General features: G+C 37.2%; 1 protein-coding gene across 1 annotated transcript in view; it reads right to left on the bottom strand.

The window, feature by feature from the left end:
• The window catches only part of Hpse (heparanase), a 35542-nt gene that overhangs the window by 7400 nt on the left and 12425 nt on the right, over window positions 1-15717 (bottom strand). The window contains exons 4-9 of the mRNA XM_015499216.2: window positions 6632-6805; window positions 5261-5429; window positions 4684-4731; window positions 4060-4153; window positions 3486-3592; window positions 2260-2374 (exon numbers count right to left, since the gene is read on the bottom strand). Of these exons, the coding sequence (XP_015354702.1) occupies window positions 2260-2374; window positions 3486-3592; window positions 4060-4153; window positions 4684-4731; window positions 5261-5429; window positions 6632-6805 (707 nt within the window). The remainder of the gene's footprint in view (window positions 1-2259; window positions 2375-3485; window positions 3593-4059; window positions 4154-4683; window positions 4732-5260; window positions 5430-6631; window positions 6806-15717) is intronic.

The raw sequence follows: 15717 nt of genomic DNA, 5'->3' as shown, positions 1-15717 counted from the left end.
AAAGAGTAGAACTGTTATCCTGCATATATGTAAACAGGATTATTTCTTTCCTCCCTTCCTCCCATGTGATCCTCCCTTTCCTTCTATATGATTACCTTGAATCTGAGGGAAATACATTATTTGCAGCTTTGTGTCTCTAGAGGACTTCCAAAATTCAGAGAGTCATAGCCATAGGAAGACATATTTCAAGAATGCAATCAATTGCTCAGAAAGTTTAAATATTCTTGGTTGTCTTTCATCCAAGAATTCAAGGTAAAGCTCAAACCAGAACTTTTTTCGGGGTAGTGGGGTGTACTGGGGATTGAATTCAGGGGTGCTTTACCATTTAGCTATATCCTCAGTCCTTTTAATTTTTTATTTCAAGACAAGGTCTAGCTAAGTTACTGAGACTGGCCTCAAACTTGTAATCTTCCTGCTTCAGTGTCTCAAATTTTTGGGATTACTGGTGTGTACTACCACACTCAGCTTAAACCAGAAATTTAAGACATACACATCCACAAATACACACATACACAAAGAAGATTTTTTGAAATAAAACTTCTAAGACAAAAGTAATTTCCTTTAAAACCTGATAACCCTCCTAATAAAATGATGGGTTAAGCAATAATCATTATCTATCAAGATCAAAAGAAGAGAGAAACATTAAGTACTTCCAGACAGAAAAACACAACATCATCTGTGAGGAATTCTTGCTCCCTCAAAACAGAGCTTGAATAAGTTCACGTTTCTAGGTATAGCTAACAGTTTACAGGAAATGGGAGCAACAAACATGCTAAATGATATGACAGGAATAAATTTATTAAAATCCAGAATGTGGGAAACACTTTTAAAATAACCCACCTAGTTTCTTTAATTGATAAATTACATGGACAAAAGAGAGAAAAGAGAACCTAAAGTTGAACAAACATAGAGACATATCAACCAAATGCATTAGGCAGACCTTGTTTGGATTCTGGTTTGAATAATAAACTATTAGTAATATTTTAGACAATAAGGAAAATGTGAAACACTGATTAAATAGAACTATTCAAATAACTCCCTCAAGAATTTTTCTTAGAAAACAGAAATCCTCAAATCCATTTTAGATGATAGAAATCAAAGTCATACTTCTCAGGGTTACATTTCTATTATCCTAATATTTATGTATATAAATATGTACATATAAATTAGGATAACAGATGTATAAGATGTATATAAATAAAAACTAGGATAATATGTATGTATATAAATTAGGTAAATATGCATCTATATAAATTAGCACTATATATATATATCTTACAGGTGGCACTTTGGATAAACAAAGCTATATTTCCTCACTTGACAACAGATACAGTTAGAGATAGGATGAAAATGAGACTTCATTCATAAATATCTTGAAGCTGATTAACAAATATTCAATTCTTAGAGTAAGTTTTTTAAAAGAAATATATGGCACTGGCTCATTTTAAAGCTAAATAAAATATGATTTCATGATATAAAAATTTTGTGAAGCTTTGGGCACTATAGAAATTTTAACTTTGATTTGTTTCACAAACTTTTTTTTGAGGGGGGAGGGCAGTGCTGGGGTTTGAACCCGTGGTCTTTTACATGCATGGCAAGCGCTCTACTACTGATCTACACCCTCAGTCTTGCAAAACAATTTTAGATAAAAGTTTGTTATCTTGTGAGATGAGTCATAAAAATTTCAAATGACCCTTTTTAAAAAGCATATCCAGGGGCTGTGGTTGTGGCTCAGTGGTAAGAATGCTTGCCTAGCATATATGAGGTACTGGGTTTGATCCTCAGTACCACATAAAAATAAATAAATAAAATAAAGGTATTGTGCCCATCTGCAACTAAAAAAAAAAGCATATCCTTGGTCAGGTGTGGTGGTACACGCCTATACTCTCAGCAACTTGGGAAGCCAAGGCAGGAGGCCAGTCTCTGTAACTTAGTGAGGCCCTGTCTCAAAATAAAAAATAAAAAGGACTGGGGCTATGGCTCAGTGGTTGAGCACCCCTGGGTCCAATCCCTACTACTGAAGGAAAAAAAAAGTGCATCTACTCTATGCTTCAAATGACCTGCATTAAAAAGAGTTAATTCTGGCTCCTGATTTCTTTTCTAGTCACACTAGTTTCCTTCCAACTCATCATCCCACAATTTGACTATTTATTGTGAGGACTGTCTATAAATATAAGGGATTAGTATTGTCAACAAATAAGAAGGGCTCTGAGCATACTTTTATCTTCTCATAAAAATAGAAAAATAATGGTCACTTACAGGCAAAGGTTCGAAGTTTTCATCTACTAGGTGGTAGTTTCCAGCTCCAAAGAGAACCTGCCTCATCACCACTTCTATGCCCATCTGGGCTGACAGGCCCAGTTTATCCAGCCACCTGGGGCAGAGAAACATTCAGCTTTGTTTAGGTTTGAAAACAAAATCCCTCAATTCTAACTATACACAATCCTGATTTATTATTTGTCTATTTGGGAGGAATTAATGGGAACTTAGATGAGTAGCATTAATTATACAGAAGCCATTCCAATGAAATGCACTGTGTGCAGAAGCACATCCTCCCTCACGTCTCCCCACACCAGCAAGATGACACATCCTTGAAGGCCACTAACTTGCCAGGAGTCCCTTTCAGGGCAAGGCAACTTCTACAAAGCAGAGGAGACAAATTCCCACCCCAAGAGACAATTCCTCATCCTGTGCCTGACCCCTATATACACACTGTGAGAGGGCTGAAGAAAAGGCTGTAGCCAGCAGAGATAAAGATGGAGAATAAGTAGAATCACAATTAAACTCTTAGGACGTCTCCTATCATACCCTGTCTGTACCCCCACCATCTACACCCCAAGTCTTTCATTAATGGTAAAACCAATGCCTCCGTTCTTCTCTCTATTCTTATATTATATCATAAGATTATAACCATGAAGAAAGAAGTGGGTGGGGAGAGGTAGGACAGGAGAGGAAAGAGAAAAAATCTCTATGAGGACACAGAACTATAGATAAGCATACTCAGGAAGTTATATACTGAATGTAAATACACCACGGTTTAAAGCAATCAAGTTTCTGGTGTTGGCTAGTGAGGTGATTCAGCAAATCTTTAACTTCACTGGCAGCCCTGCACTGTGACCTTATATTTTAGACTCTAAACTTCTTGGGAATCTATAATACAGCTGGATACTCTAAGCATGCTTCTCAGAGCCAGCACTCCCGATGCTTGTTTTACAGGGAGTGTTTTTACATGAAGGACTCCTGTGACATATTTCTAGGCCACAATTAAGGAATATAATGTCTAAAACCATTCATCCTTTTAATGATTAATTTGGGACATTTGTTAAAGAGGTCCAACAAGCTTTAACAAGTGATTTTCTTGCACCATCTGGCACAAATTTTGGTGCTTCAGCCACAAAAACTGTCTTTGTTCTGGTTTTGGCTGACACTAACAGGATGGAGAATGGCTGCAATCAGATCCCTGAGGCCAGTGCAGTTTCACTCACATAAAGCCAGCTGCAAAGGTGTTGGACAGCAAAGGTGCGCCTCCCCCATACGCAGAGCTCGTTTCTCCTAACCAGACCTTCTTGCTAGGCCTGGTCTCCTTAACCACCTATGGGAACAGGAGAGTCTCCATGGTAATTGCAGACAAGCTGACCAATTGTGGTGTTGAAGATTAACAGCATCCAAAACCTTGAATTTCCAGACCCATCTGTCCTACACAGTTACAAAATAGTTCACGGTCATTTAGGTCTTAAACAATTTTCTTTTATTGGAATACTAGGGTATGGAAGGAATATAAATATTCAGTATTATAGTCTATGGTAGTTAATTATACTTAAGACTATTGGAAGTGTTTTTTAAATTTGTTCTTTTTAGTTATAGTATTTTTCATTTCTAATAAATATAAATGAGTAAGATCCAATGCTGGGGAGGAAACCAAAGGCTGAATAAAACAGTGCTTATTCTCCAAAATTAGAAAAGAAAACATATGAATATATATACCTATGAAATTTAGAACTAACTAGACTACAAAAGAAGAACTCTGGTTTTATATAAAAAACTTTAAAAGACTATTACCTGGAAAACTTTTTGCACGGATAAAATAAAAGTGTCCAGCACATCAGGGTTTAGAAAATCTTCTTCGGTAGCAATGCGTCCATTCAAATAGTAGCTAAATTATTCAGAAAATATTCAAAGAAAAATAAAAAACTTTATCTTCTGCTCTAAGTCAATTGCCAACCTTGTTCTCCTTCCTATCTTGCTCATCCCCATTGTTAAAAAAATTTTTTTAAAAGGCAGAGATGCCATAAAGGAAGGACCAAGATGAAAAGGGAACAAGAGGAAGAGACCAGTCTACCAAAAAACTAGAAATCAATTCCTTTGTCTTAAAAGGATACAGTCACAAGTACAGGCACTTCTGGATTTCCTGGTTTTTGGCAAGCAATTGGTTTTAGCTACTTTTATATTGTATGTGTTGGTTGACAGTATACCTTGATCTTTAAAGATACCACACTATTTAAAATAACATTACATTTTTGTTTTATTCGTCTTAAAATTCTAGTACACTGCTTGAGATACTATTTGTTTCTTATCTGAACTATAAAGCTAGTTAGCAGTTAAGTGGAGATAATTTTTTTGAAAACTGACAGTAAGTAAAAGTAGCATTATTTTCCTAGTATTAAGAATAGAAGATATACTTACTGATGCCACGTAACTGAATCAATCACTTCTCCACCAGCCTTCAGGAAACTAGAACAAAAATTCTATTATGTTCTCACTTCCTCATATAGATGTACAATGTTTACATAGGGGTTTTATTCCCTAGAAATGGCTTGTTATGAGTTAGATTCAGACAAACACAAAAACTACCTAATTCTGACAACAAATGTTTTTAATAGGTGCCAACTAGGTGCCAGAATTCTTGGTATTCTAAGCCAATATTTCCTCTTTTAATAAACCATGTAGGCAGGCAGCAAATTGTGTAATAACAGGTGGTCTGTTGGGGATTATCCCCAGAAGATTTTTTGTGTGGGGAAGTGAGAGATATCAGGGATTGAACCCAGGGGCCCTTAAAAACTGAGCCACATCCCCAACCTTTTTTATGTTTTATTTTGAGACAGGATCTCTCTAAGTTGCTTAGGGCTTTACTAAGTTGCTGAGGCTGGCTTTGAACTTGTGATCCTCCTGCCTCAGCCTCCTGAGCTGTGGGGATTACAAGCATGTGGCACCACACCTGGATATTGTTAAGAAAAGTGGTTCTGCATTCTCTAAGTCTTACCTCCTTAGCATTTTAACTGTGTTTCCTCGAGGCTGACCCACATCAGGACCATAGAGTTTTGCATTTTTGAAAGTGGAATTTCTAAGAAGTTTGTGCAGCTCAATAAAATCTTCTCCTAACTGTAATCCATCAATGTAAATCCCAGACTTCTTCCAGAAACTGTTAGGTTCTGAAAGACAGCAATTGTCAAACTAATCACCTATCTAGACATTTTTCCTAGCTTTAAAAGCTAGAATTTGCTTTAAAAGCAAAAACACAGCAACATATAAATGCAACAAACATTTTCCAAATTGCAAAAACTTACAATTCAAAGTGAAGAAAAGTAAAATCACAGTTATTAAAAAAGATTTTTTTCCATAAAAATAAAATGTTAATTGCATAAATGAAGTATGAGGAGGGTATTGAACAACTTGAAGTTAATAATATTAAACCATTTGGAAAATAGTCTGTATCCAGTATTAAATAAGAAGGAAGGGAAGAGGAGGAGGAGGAAAATTTGAGGCAGAGAGAAGAGATCAAATGCTTAGCACAATGCCTACCACGGAGCATGTGCTCACTATGTTACATTTCATTTTCCATTTTATAATCAGTTTCATTGGGTAATGCATAGAAAAGTACTAGATTTTGAAAAAAAAATAGAACTAATCATTAACACTTTAGTTGGAATTTATAAGTTCCTTGCAAAAGAGTGAAGAAGGAGACATTCAGGAGCTTGATATGGGTAATATTTTATGGCTGGCAACTTTTAGTCATCTTGAGCAAGTAATGAAAATTGGGACAGGGTTGCTGAGATTAACTGACAAATGGAAAAACAGAGGAAGGAGGGGCGGGGGGAGTGAAAACAAATGGCCTACTTCACAGTTTTCCTGAGTCCAGCCTGCCAAGCATAATAGGTCTAATAGACTCTGAAAATCTCAAGGGAACCTGGAGCTGGGAAGGTTGCTGGCTTTAATAGTTTGCCTCACCTCAAATATAGCATAAACTGGGACTAGTAATGTATTCTGGAATATATAAGACTTTTCTTCCATATATAGTTTCACAAGTTGCATTGCCCACCCTGACCTCCCATACTGGGAATTGACCACAGTGATGTACTAACACTGAGCTACTGAGCTACATCTCTTGCACTTCTTATTTTTTATTTTGAGATAGGGTCTCACTAAGTTGCCCAGGCTGGCCTAAAACTCGCAATCCTCCTGCCTCAGCCTCTCAAATAGCTGGAATTATAGACACGCATCATTGTGCCCAGCTCCCAAAAGTTGCATTGTTGAAAACCTGCAAGAATGTGCTAATATTCAAAAGAATGTCATAAATAGGAACAAATAATGCCAAAGGGGAATCTCCTTATTAAAAGTTTCCAGGGGTACTCACCATTGCCTAGTTCCCAAGAAATGTTGTAATTCTTGGAAGAGCAGTAGTCCAGGAGCAACTGAGCATTAGAACTATTCCACTGCAAATCTGCTGTTCTTAGTAATGCATTTAGACCAAAGATCAAGTTCAGTCCTGAGCAATTTGCAAAACTATACAGCATATCCACTGAGCTTCCTAAAAGAAAAATATTACGGTTTAATGGTTAGATCAGCAACATAATGAAGAATACCTCCAGATCTGATCTTCATAATGAGTATTATTTGTTATCAAATCAAAGGAATTCCATTACCAATAAATGACTATAATTTTGTCTATGTTACAACAAAATTGGACAGGAAAATTAAAAAAAAAATCTTACTTCATTTGCTTCAGCTTTTGGAAGTCCTTGGAAGATACAAGAAGTTCTGCTCTGGCAGTAAGATTTTGCTCAAGTGACAGCAGGTGAATTGGGGACACCACAATTTATGGCTCAATGCTCAATGTACACAGGCTGGACCATCATCAGTTAGTATAAACCCCATTTTCATAATCTGAACATCTCTACTCAAAACTGAATACAAAATATTTGGGTACTTTAATTATATTTAAAACATTTTTAAAATTCCTGGATGACTTATTAACTTAAAATAAATACAGTTTTACATTAAAAAATGGTCTAGGGCTATAGGGCTATGGTTTCCAAATTATGTGTCAAGATGCCCTAAGGAGTCATAGCAAATCCATGGGTATGCTTCTAAGATGTAGCAAATAAAAGTACAGGACACCTAGTTTAGTTTTGAACTTCGATGAGTAATGAACAGTTTTCATTACATGTCCCATATAATAGATAAAAAATAATTCATGCTAAAAAAGAAAAAGAATTATTGTTATTTTTTCAAAATTCAAATCTAACCAGGCTATTCTATTCACAGGGGAACTGCAGAATCTCTAAAGCTTACAAGGGGAAAACATCAACATAACAAAACATAATAAAAGTTATTACTATCAGGTTGTTTTGAACTAGCAATTGAATAATCAAAACTTAGGTATATTGCTGGGCACAGTAATACATGCACAAAATTCTAACTTCTCAGGAGATGAGGCAAGAGGTTAACAAGTTCGAAACCAGCCTGGACAATTTAGTTTCTGTCTCAAGAACAAAAAAAGGGGATTGAGGATATAGTTCAATGGTAGAACATTTGCCTGACATGTGCAAAGGTATTCTCTGTGGCTTAGGTATGCTGTTAAAAAATTAGAGTCATAAACGCCATAAGTTTGTGATTTTCTGTACTCTGCTTTTTTTTTTTAACCCATTAGCTAGTTTATAAATCACCTTTTGAGAGTGGCAACAATTATGATATGCATAAGTCCTTGGGATTTTCATGTATACTTCAAGTCATTTGTTATACAGCAATTCACTTTTGAACCCCCTAGTTAAAATATCTTTTATCTATTTGGCAAATTTATACCCTTTCTCTTTAAAATGGGCACTGTGTTTGTTTTGTTTCTAAGTCTTTGGCCTGAATTACTTGGATAACTACAACAGTGAAATCCTAGATTTAAAATACTGCTGATAAAGGCTGCTGAGCAGGAACAACTCTGCAAGCTGTGTCACCTTTCTATCACTGTGGAAAACACTTGAGAAAACACATCCTAAAGGAGGAAATGCTTATTTTGGCTCAGATTCAGGGGTTTCAATCCGTAGCGAAGCAGAACATTGTGGTAGGTGTGGCAGAGCAAAGGTGCCAGAAGGGAGGAAGAGAAGACAAAGGAAGAGAGAACAGAGAGAGAGAGAGAAAGAGTGAGAGGCAGCGGAGGGAGGAGAGGAAGAGACCAAGGGCAAGATGCACTCTTCAAAGGTCCACCTTAGTGACCCCAAGTTCAACGAGGCCCTACCTTCTAAAGCTTACACCACCTCTCAGCCCCAACAGCTGGGGTCAAGCCTTCAACACATGAGACTTTGGGAGGTATTCCAGATCACAGTTATAATAGGTGTTGTGATATTTGCTGTGTTGCCCACTTCCACAGAACTGTGGTGCCAGACATTAGGGTTTGAGACGCTCTCGTGTCCTGTAGCACAATGTTTTACTAGATCTTAGGGTCATAGTTTAAGACAACATGAAACTTGACCTGAACAGACACTTCTCAGAGGAGGACATATAATCAATCAACAAGTACATGAAAAAATGCTCACCGTCTCTAGCAGTCAGAGAAATGCAAATCAAAACCACCCTAAGATACCATCTCACTCCAGTAAGATTGGCAGCCATTATGAAGTCAAACAACAACAAGTGCTGGCGAGGATGTGGGGAAAAGGGTACTCTTGTACATTGCTGGTGGGACTGCAAACTGGTGCGGCCAATTTGGAAAGCAGTATGGAGATTCCTGAGAAAGCTGGGAATGGAACCACCATTTGACCCAGCTGTTGCCCTTCTCGGACTATTCCCTGAAGACCTTAAAAGAGCGTGCTACAGGGATACTGCTACATCGATGTTCATAGCAGCACAATTCACAATTGCTAGACTGTGGAACCAACCCAGATGCCCTTCAATAGATGAATGGATAAAAAAAAAATGTGGCATTTATACACCATGGAGTATTATGCAGCACTAAAAATGACAAAATCATGGAATTTGCAGGGAAATGGATGGCACTAGAGCAGATTATGCTAAGTGCAGCTAGCCAATCCCTAAAAAACAAATACCAAATGTCTTCTTTGATATAATGAGAGCAACTAAGAACAGAGCAGGGAGGAAGAGCAGGAAGAAAAGATTAACATTAAACAGAGACATGAGGTGGGAGGGAAAGGGAGAGAAAAGGGAAATTGCATGGTAATGGAGGGAGACCCTCATTGTTATACAAAATTACATATAAGAGGTTGTGAGGGGAATGGGAAAATAAACAAGGAGAGAAATGAATTACAGTAGATGGGGTAGAGAGAGAAGATGGGAGGGGAGGGGAGGGGGGATAGTAGAGGATAGGAAAGGTAGCAGAATACAACAGTTACTAATAGGGCATTATGTAAAAATGTGGATGTTTAACCGATGTGATTCTGCAATCTGTATTTGGGGTAAAATTGGGAGTTCATAACCAACTTGAATCTAATGTATGAAATATGTCAAGAGCTTTGTAATGTTTTGAACAACCAATAAAAAAAAATAAAAATAAAAAAAATAAAAAATTGCACATAAACTTGTTTATGACAAAAACCCAAATAATATTGATTATGTATTACAGAAAGTTAAATATCTTCTTACCTTAACCTTAATCTTATTCCTCAGATAAAACTGCTTACATCTTACCAAATACCAAGATGTTCCTTGGCTGAATATCTAATCAAGATTTCAGACTATATTTCCAGTTATAAAAAACATGGGAATAGAGAAATTCGTTATACACCACTATTAGTTAAATGACCCAAAGGTGGGACATTCTACAGAGAGGTAGCATGAGTTTCCTCAGCCAGTGTCATCAAAGGTAGAAAGAAAGAAAATAGAGAAGGTGGATGGGGGGTAGGGAAGGAAAGAGGGAGGAAGGAAAGAAGGAAAACTGCTCTGGATGGAGAGACACTGAAGCAGTGTGAGCATGACCCCAATTCCCAGATGACCATTGTTCCTAGATTGGTGGCCATTTGTTTAAATGTGACTTTCCCTCATTTCACGTTTCTACAACACTAATTTTGACCATGACCTACATACTCTATAAGTGCTTCCCCCTTATCTTCTCATTGAACAAATAATCTTTGAATACAGCTCTTGTAATTACTGTGTATTGTCACATTTGTACTGAGATTTTTTTCCACCAATGAACTTCTCATTATTCTATATTGTAAATTAACATCTGATGGTATTTTTTTTTTAATTATATAATGAATTACTAAAACCAGAATTGTTGGGTCAAAGAGATACTTTTGTTTATTATTTTGTTTATTCATTATTTATTTATTTTTGGTACTGGGATTGAAGCTAGGGTAGCTTTATAATGAGCTATATCCCCTTTTTATTTTTTTATTTTGAAACAGTCTTGAGATAGCATATTTTTAAAGCTGTGTAAACATATATATTTATTTTGAGATTTGTTTACTTTTGTTTTACTTATTTTGTCTTTCATTTGTATTATAAATATTTTCCCAGATCATGATTTATCTTCTAAATTTGTTGAGAATATCTTTGCCAGCAAAAGTTTTATGTTTTAATATAGTAAAATCAATAATTCTCTTTTTTTGGCTCCTGGGTTTTGTGTTTATAGTATTTTCTTTTAATTTGAAAATTTAACCTCTGTCTATAGAATCTTTCTCATTTTTTAGCATTGCATTTGACTCCTCTGCCCACTCTTTTTCTTAAATAAATCTACCAACGGATTGTCTATTTTGTTGACCTTTTCCAAGTATCAGTTTAAGGGTCAAATTGTTTGAAAGGATTTTTGGTTGTTGTTTTTATTAATTTCTGAACTTATGTTCACTAAGCCTTTTATATTTTTAGTTTTTCTTTGACTTCTTCAGCTGAGTGCTTATTTAATGTGTATCCTTTTTCTTTTCGTTTTTTTTTCAAGGCGTTAAGAGTACTTAATGGTATATTTAATAACATTTTAACCTTGTGAATTAATCAGATGTCTAACAAACACATTTATGAATAATCCCATGTCAAATATATTTTACTTATTTTACCAAGATATCAAACAAGTGTATTGAACAGTATTAGTCATTTCTTCCATGTTGAAGAAAAGTGCTAGAAACAATGGATATTAGACATTCTATAGATATCAACATTTTATTAGTTCTTTGACCACCTACAGAGACTTGTGAGTTAAGTTTAATTTTAAAAGTTAAATCATCTTTACTTTCATCTGTTCACCCAATTTAAATTGAACCATTTTAAATCACATGAATTAAAGGTATTTGGATTCATTTTTTAAATTTATGAGCACTCATTTTCAGTCTGCCAATTCTGATATCATGTACCTGACATATGGACACACACACATATGGACAGACAACACAACACACAGTGTGCACACATAAAAACGTAAAGGCCTTGTAGCTTTTCGCAGGTGAATCTCCATTGCAATGTTACAGATGTTTAAACTCCATAGTTGAATAAAAATAAAAAAACAGTACTGATCAGAAAAACATTAATCTATGTGCATAGGACCAAAATTATGAGCTCAAAAAATATGGAATTTAAGGGAGAAAAAAAGAGTCCTAGAAAAAATGACTGGCTGGTAATTAGTAAAGTAGCATACAATCTACTTTTCGGTTTAGTATGCTAAGAGGCCTCTTCAGTTTGCATTTCAATGTAAGTCCTGACACAGGTCTGGAAGGAGCTGGGGAGAACTGCTGTTCCCTAACCATGCTCCCACACTCACCTGTGTTCCCCAGGTAGGAGAGTGTTGGATAGGATCATGGAAAGTTAAATTGTATTATTGGGTTAGGTATTGGAGTTCCCTAATGTACCCTGAAGGATTGCAGGTGAAGCCTCCTTTCCATTGGAAGAGGTCACTATGGGAGAAAGTGACTTGTACCTGGACAACCCCTCTGACCCTGCCACTTCACAGAAGGGAAGCAGAGGTGCAGGCTGGGTAGAGGGGGGCCATGTGAGAGCAAAAGCGAGTAGCAGGTGGATTGAAAGTAGGTGAGGGGGTCCCAGAAGAGTCAGAGCAGAGGTGGAGAACAGTAGGAAGGGGGTTCATCAACGGGGTTGAAGTGTGGGGTTTCAGGAGGGTCCTGAGGTCCAGAAGAGAGGGCCTGAGGATAGGGGGATCTCTTTCCATTTTTCAGAACACTCACAATAGTTGAAAAGATCCCTGATAATATTGGGATGTAGAGTGCCGTTAAGCGGCCATTTAGTGTTGTTATCCAAAGGATATTGAGGCCAGATCTGATTGCACAAGTGGATAAGTTTTGTGGGGTTTAGATCCGGGGTGAGAGAGAGAGACCCTAGGTTAGCCAGGAGTCAGCCTAGGGGACTATGGGAGGGAATGGATGAGGAGAAGCCCATGGTGAGACATAGGAGGTGAGTTTAGAGGTGGGGCATCCCCCAGTCTCTAGTATCACCCTTTTGAGAGGACGGTTATGCTCAGGGGGTTGTCACCACCGCTGGGTAAGCATGGGAGGCAGGAGCCCATAGAGGCATTTGGGCACCCAGCTAGGGCTATGTAGGGGCAGAAGCTGTAGAGATGAACCCAAGGCCGAGAGGTCTCACCAGGAACAACTCTCAATCACACTCAGTGGTTTTTCTCAAAACCCAGGACCCAAATAAAAGACCACCTATAGACCCAATCCACAGCAGGGATCAGCCGTAGTTGTGAAAGCTGTGGCTAAGCATGCTCCTAACCACACGGTAACCCTGGGAGTGCCAGAGGAGCGACAGTCACTTCCTGGGACCCATAGGTTGTTTAGGTGGACCAGAGACAGGAGTCTTACTGAAATGTCCACTGGTGGGTGCAGAGAGGGCAGAATGGAGGGCCTGGTCCCATGATGGAATCTGGATCCAGGCCTGTGGACGCTCAGTGACCCTCAAAGAGGGGACCGGGCACACTGGGCAACGATCAAGGGTTTTTGTACCAATAAAAGGAAAGCGAGGAACCAGGAGAAAGATCAATGAGAAATGAAAGACGGAGACCAGGCAGAGATACACATGAGAGTTTATTTGTCAGAGCTAACAGATAAAGGCACACCTCGCCACAGAGAGAGGCCTACCCTTTTTCTTTCTTTCCTTCCTTCCTTCCTTCCTTCCTTCCTTCCAGATNAAAAACATGGATGTGTAACCGATGTGATTCTGCAATCTGCATACGGGGTAAAAATGGGAGTTCATAACCCACTTGAATCAAATGTATGAAATATGATATGTCAAGAGCTTTGTAATGTTTTGAACAACCAATAAAAAAAAGAAAGAAAAAAAAATAAAAACGTGGATGTGTAACCGATATGATTCTGCAATCTGTATACGGGGTAAAAATGGGAGTTCATAATCCGCTTGAGTCAAATGTATGAAATATGATATGTCAAGAGCTTTGTAATGTTTTGAACAACTACTAATAATAAAAAAAATAAATAAAAAAGAGAACTTACTACTGTAGATTTCTGGTAGTTTATTATTCCTTTAATGGTACCTGAGATAGCTCTGCTTTGTGTTGAATTCAACAACAAATCATGCTTATTAAAATTTCAGAGTAGTTTCCTCTCCTCTTAAGAACACACAAAAATGTTTAGAGGGGCTGGGGATGTGGCTCAAGTGGTAGCGCGCTCGCCTGGCATGCGTGCGGCCTGGGTTCGATCCTCAGCACCACATACAAAACAAAGATGTTGTATCCGCCGATAACTAAAAAATAAATATTAAAATTCTCTCTCAAAAAATAAAAATAAAATGTATCATCTTCCCAAGTAACTATAATAGGTGTTCTATAAGGAAAGTATTTATTAAAAAAAAAAATGTTTAGAGAACACTAGCTATTAGCACATAAGCTATTTTCTGAGATGTGTGTGTGTGTATGTGTGTATTTAAATATAGTACACAGTAAATCTGACAAACATAAATAATCTATTTTAAGTAAGGTACAGGCATACCTTGAAGATATTGAGCATTTGGTTCTGGATTATTGCAATAAAGCAAATTTCACAATAAAGTGAGTCACACACATTTTTGGGGTCTCCCAGTACATATAGAAATTATGTGTATGATATGCTGTAGTCTATTAAGTGTACAATAGCATTAAAATGTACATAGTTTAATTAAAAATGCTTTATTTTGGGGCTGGAGTTGTGCTCAGTAGTAGAGCGCTTGCCTAGCACATGTGAGGCACTGGGTTCGATCCTCAGCACCACATTAAAAAAAAAAGCATAAAATAGAGGTATGATGTTCATCTACAACTAAAAATATTCTAAAAAATACTTTATTGTTAAAAATGCTAATGACCATCTGAGCCAACAGCAAGTCCTTTTTGCAGGTGGAGGATTTACATTGATGTTGATGGCTGCTAACTTGTCAGGGTGGTGGTTGCTGAAAGCTGGGGTGGCTGTGACAATTCCTTAAACTAAAACAAAAATGAAGGCTACCACATCGATGAACTCTTCTTTACATAAAAAATTTATCTGAGATACACAATGTTGTTTGATAGCATTTTACCCAGGAAGGACCCTCTTTCAGGACTGAAGTCAAATCCTCTCTCACCCTGCTGTTTTCATGTTTGTTTTACTAGAAGTTAAACCCAGGAGCTCTCAACCACAGAGCTACATTCCTGCCCCTTTTTATACTTTTATTTTTGAGAAAGGGTCTCAATTAGTTGCTGAGGCTGTTCTTGAACTTATGATCCTCCTGCCTCAGCCTCCCAAATTGCTGGAGTTACCAGTATGTGCCACCAGCCACCCTACCTGGCTCCTGCTGCCTTTTAAATCAAGTTAATGTAATATTCTAAATCCTTAGTTCAACACAATGTTAACAACATCATCTTTAGTAAGATTAAGATTCCATCTTAAGAAATCACTTTCTTTTGCTCATAAGAAATAATTCTTTATTTGTTGAAGTTTTATTATGAGATCACAGAAATCACATCACATTTCCTGATTCTACTTGTAATTCTTTTCACCACATTGGCAGTTACTTCCTCCACTGAAATCTTGAACCCCTCAAAGTCATCCACGAAGTTTGAAATAGACTTCTTTCAAACTCCTATTATGTTGCTATTTTGACTTCCTTCCATGAATCATGAATATTCTTAATGGTATCTTGAATGGATGTTATATTAGCAGGCATGAAAACATTAATCTCATTATGTATACATCCACATCACAGCTCTTGACCAGGTGAAGTCTGTCCCATCAACTGACTCTTTCTTGCATGAAAAATTTATTTGAGACACACAATGTTGTTTGATAGCACTATGGTGACCAGGTGCATTGTCAATGAGCCATAATATTTTAGGAGAAATCTCTTCTTTTTTTTTTTTATGGCTCTGGGGATTGAATCCATAGGTGCTGTTCTACTGAGATACATCCCCAGCCCTTCTTTATGCTTTATTTTAAGACAGAGTCTTGCAAAGTTGCCTAGGCTTGCCTTGAACATGTGATTCTCCTGCTTAAGCCCCCCAAATAGCTGGGATTACAGGTGTGC

Source organism: Marmota marmota, unplaced genomic scaffold (genome assembly GCF_001458135.2).
Source record: "Marmota marmota marmota unplaced genomic scaffold, marMar, whole genome shotgun sequence".
In the NCBI taxonomy this organism is placed as follows: Eukaryota; Metazoa; Chordata; class Mammalia; order Rodentia; family Sciuridae; genus Marmota; species Marmota marmota.
The sequence above is the reverse complement of the archived record's forward strand: the minus strand, read 5'-3'. Positions and strand labels throughout refer to the sequence as shown.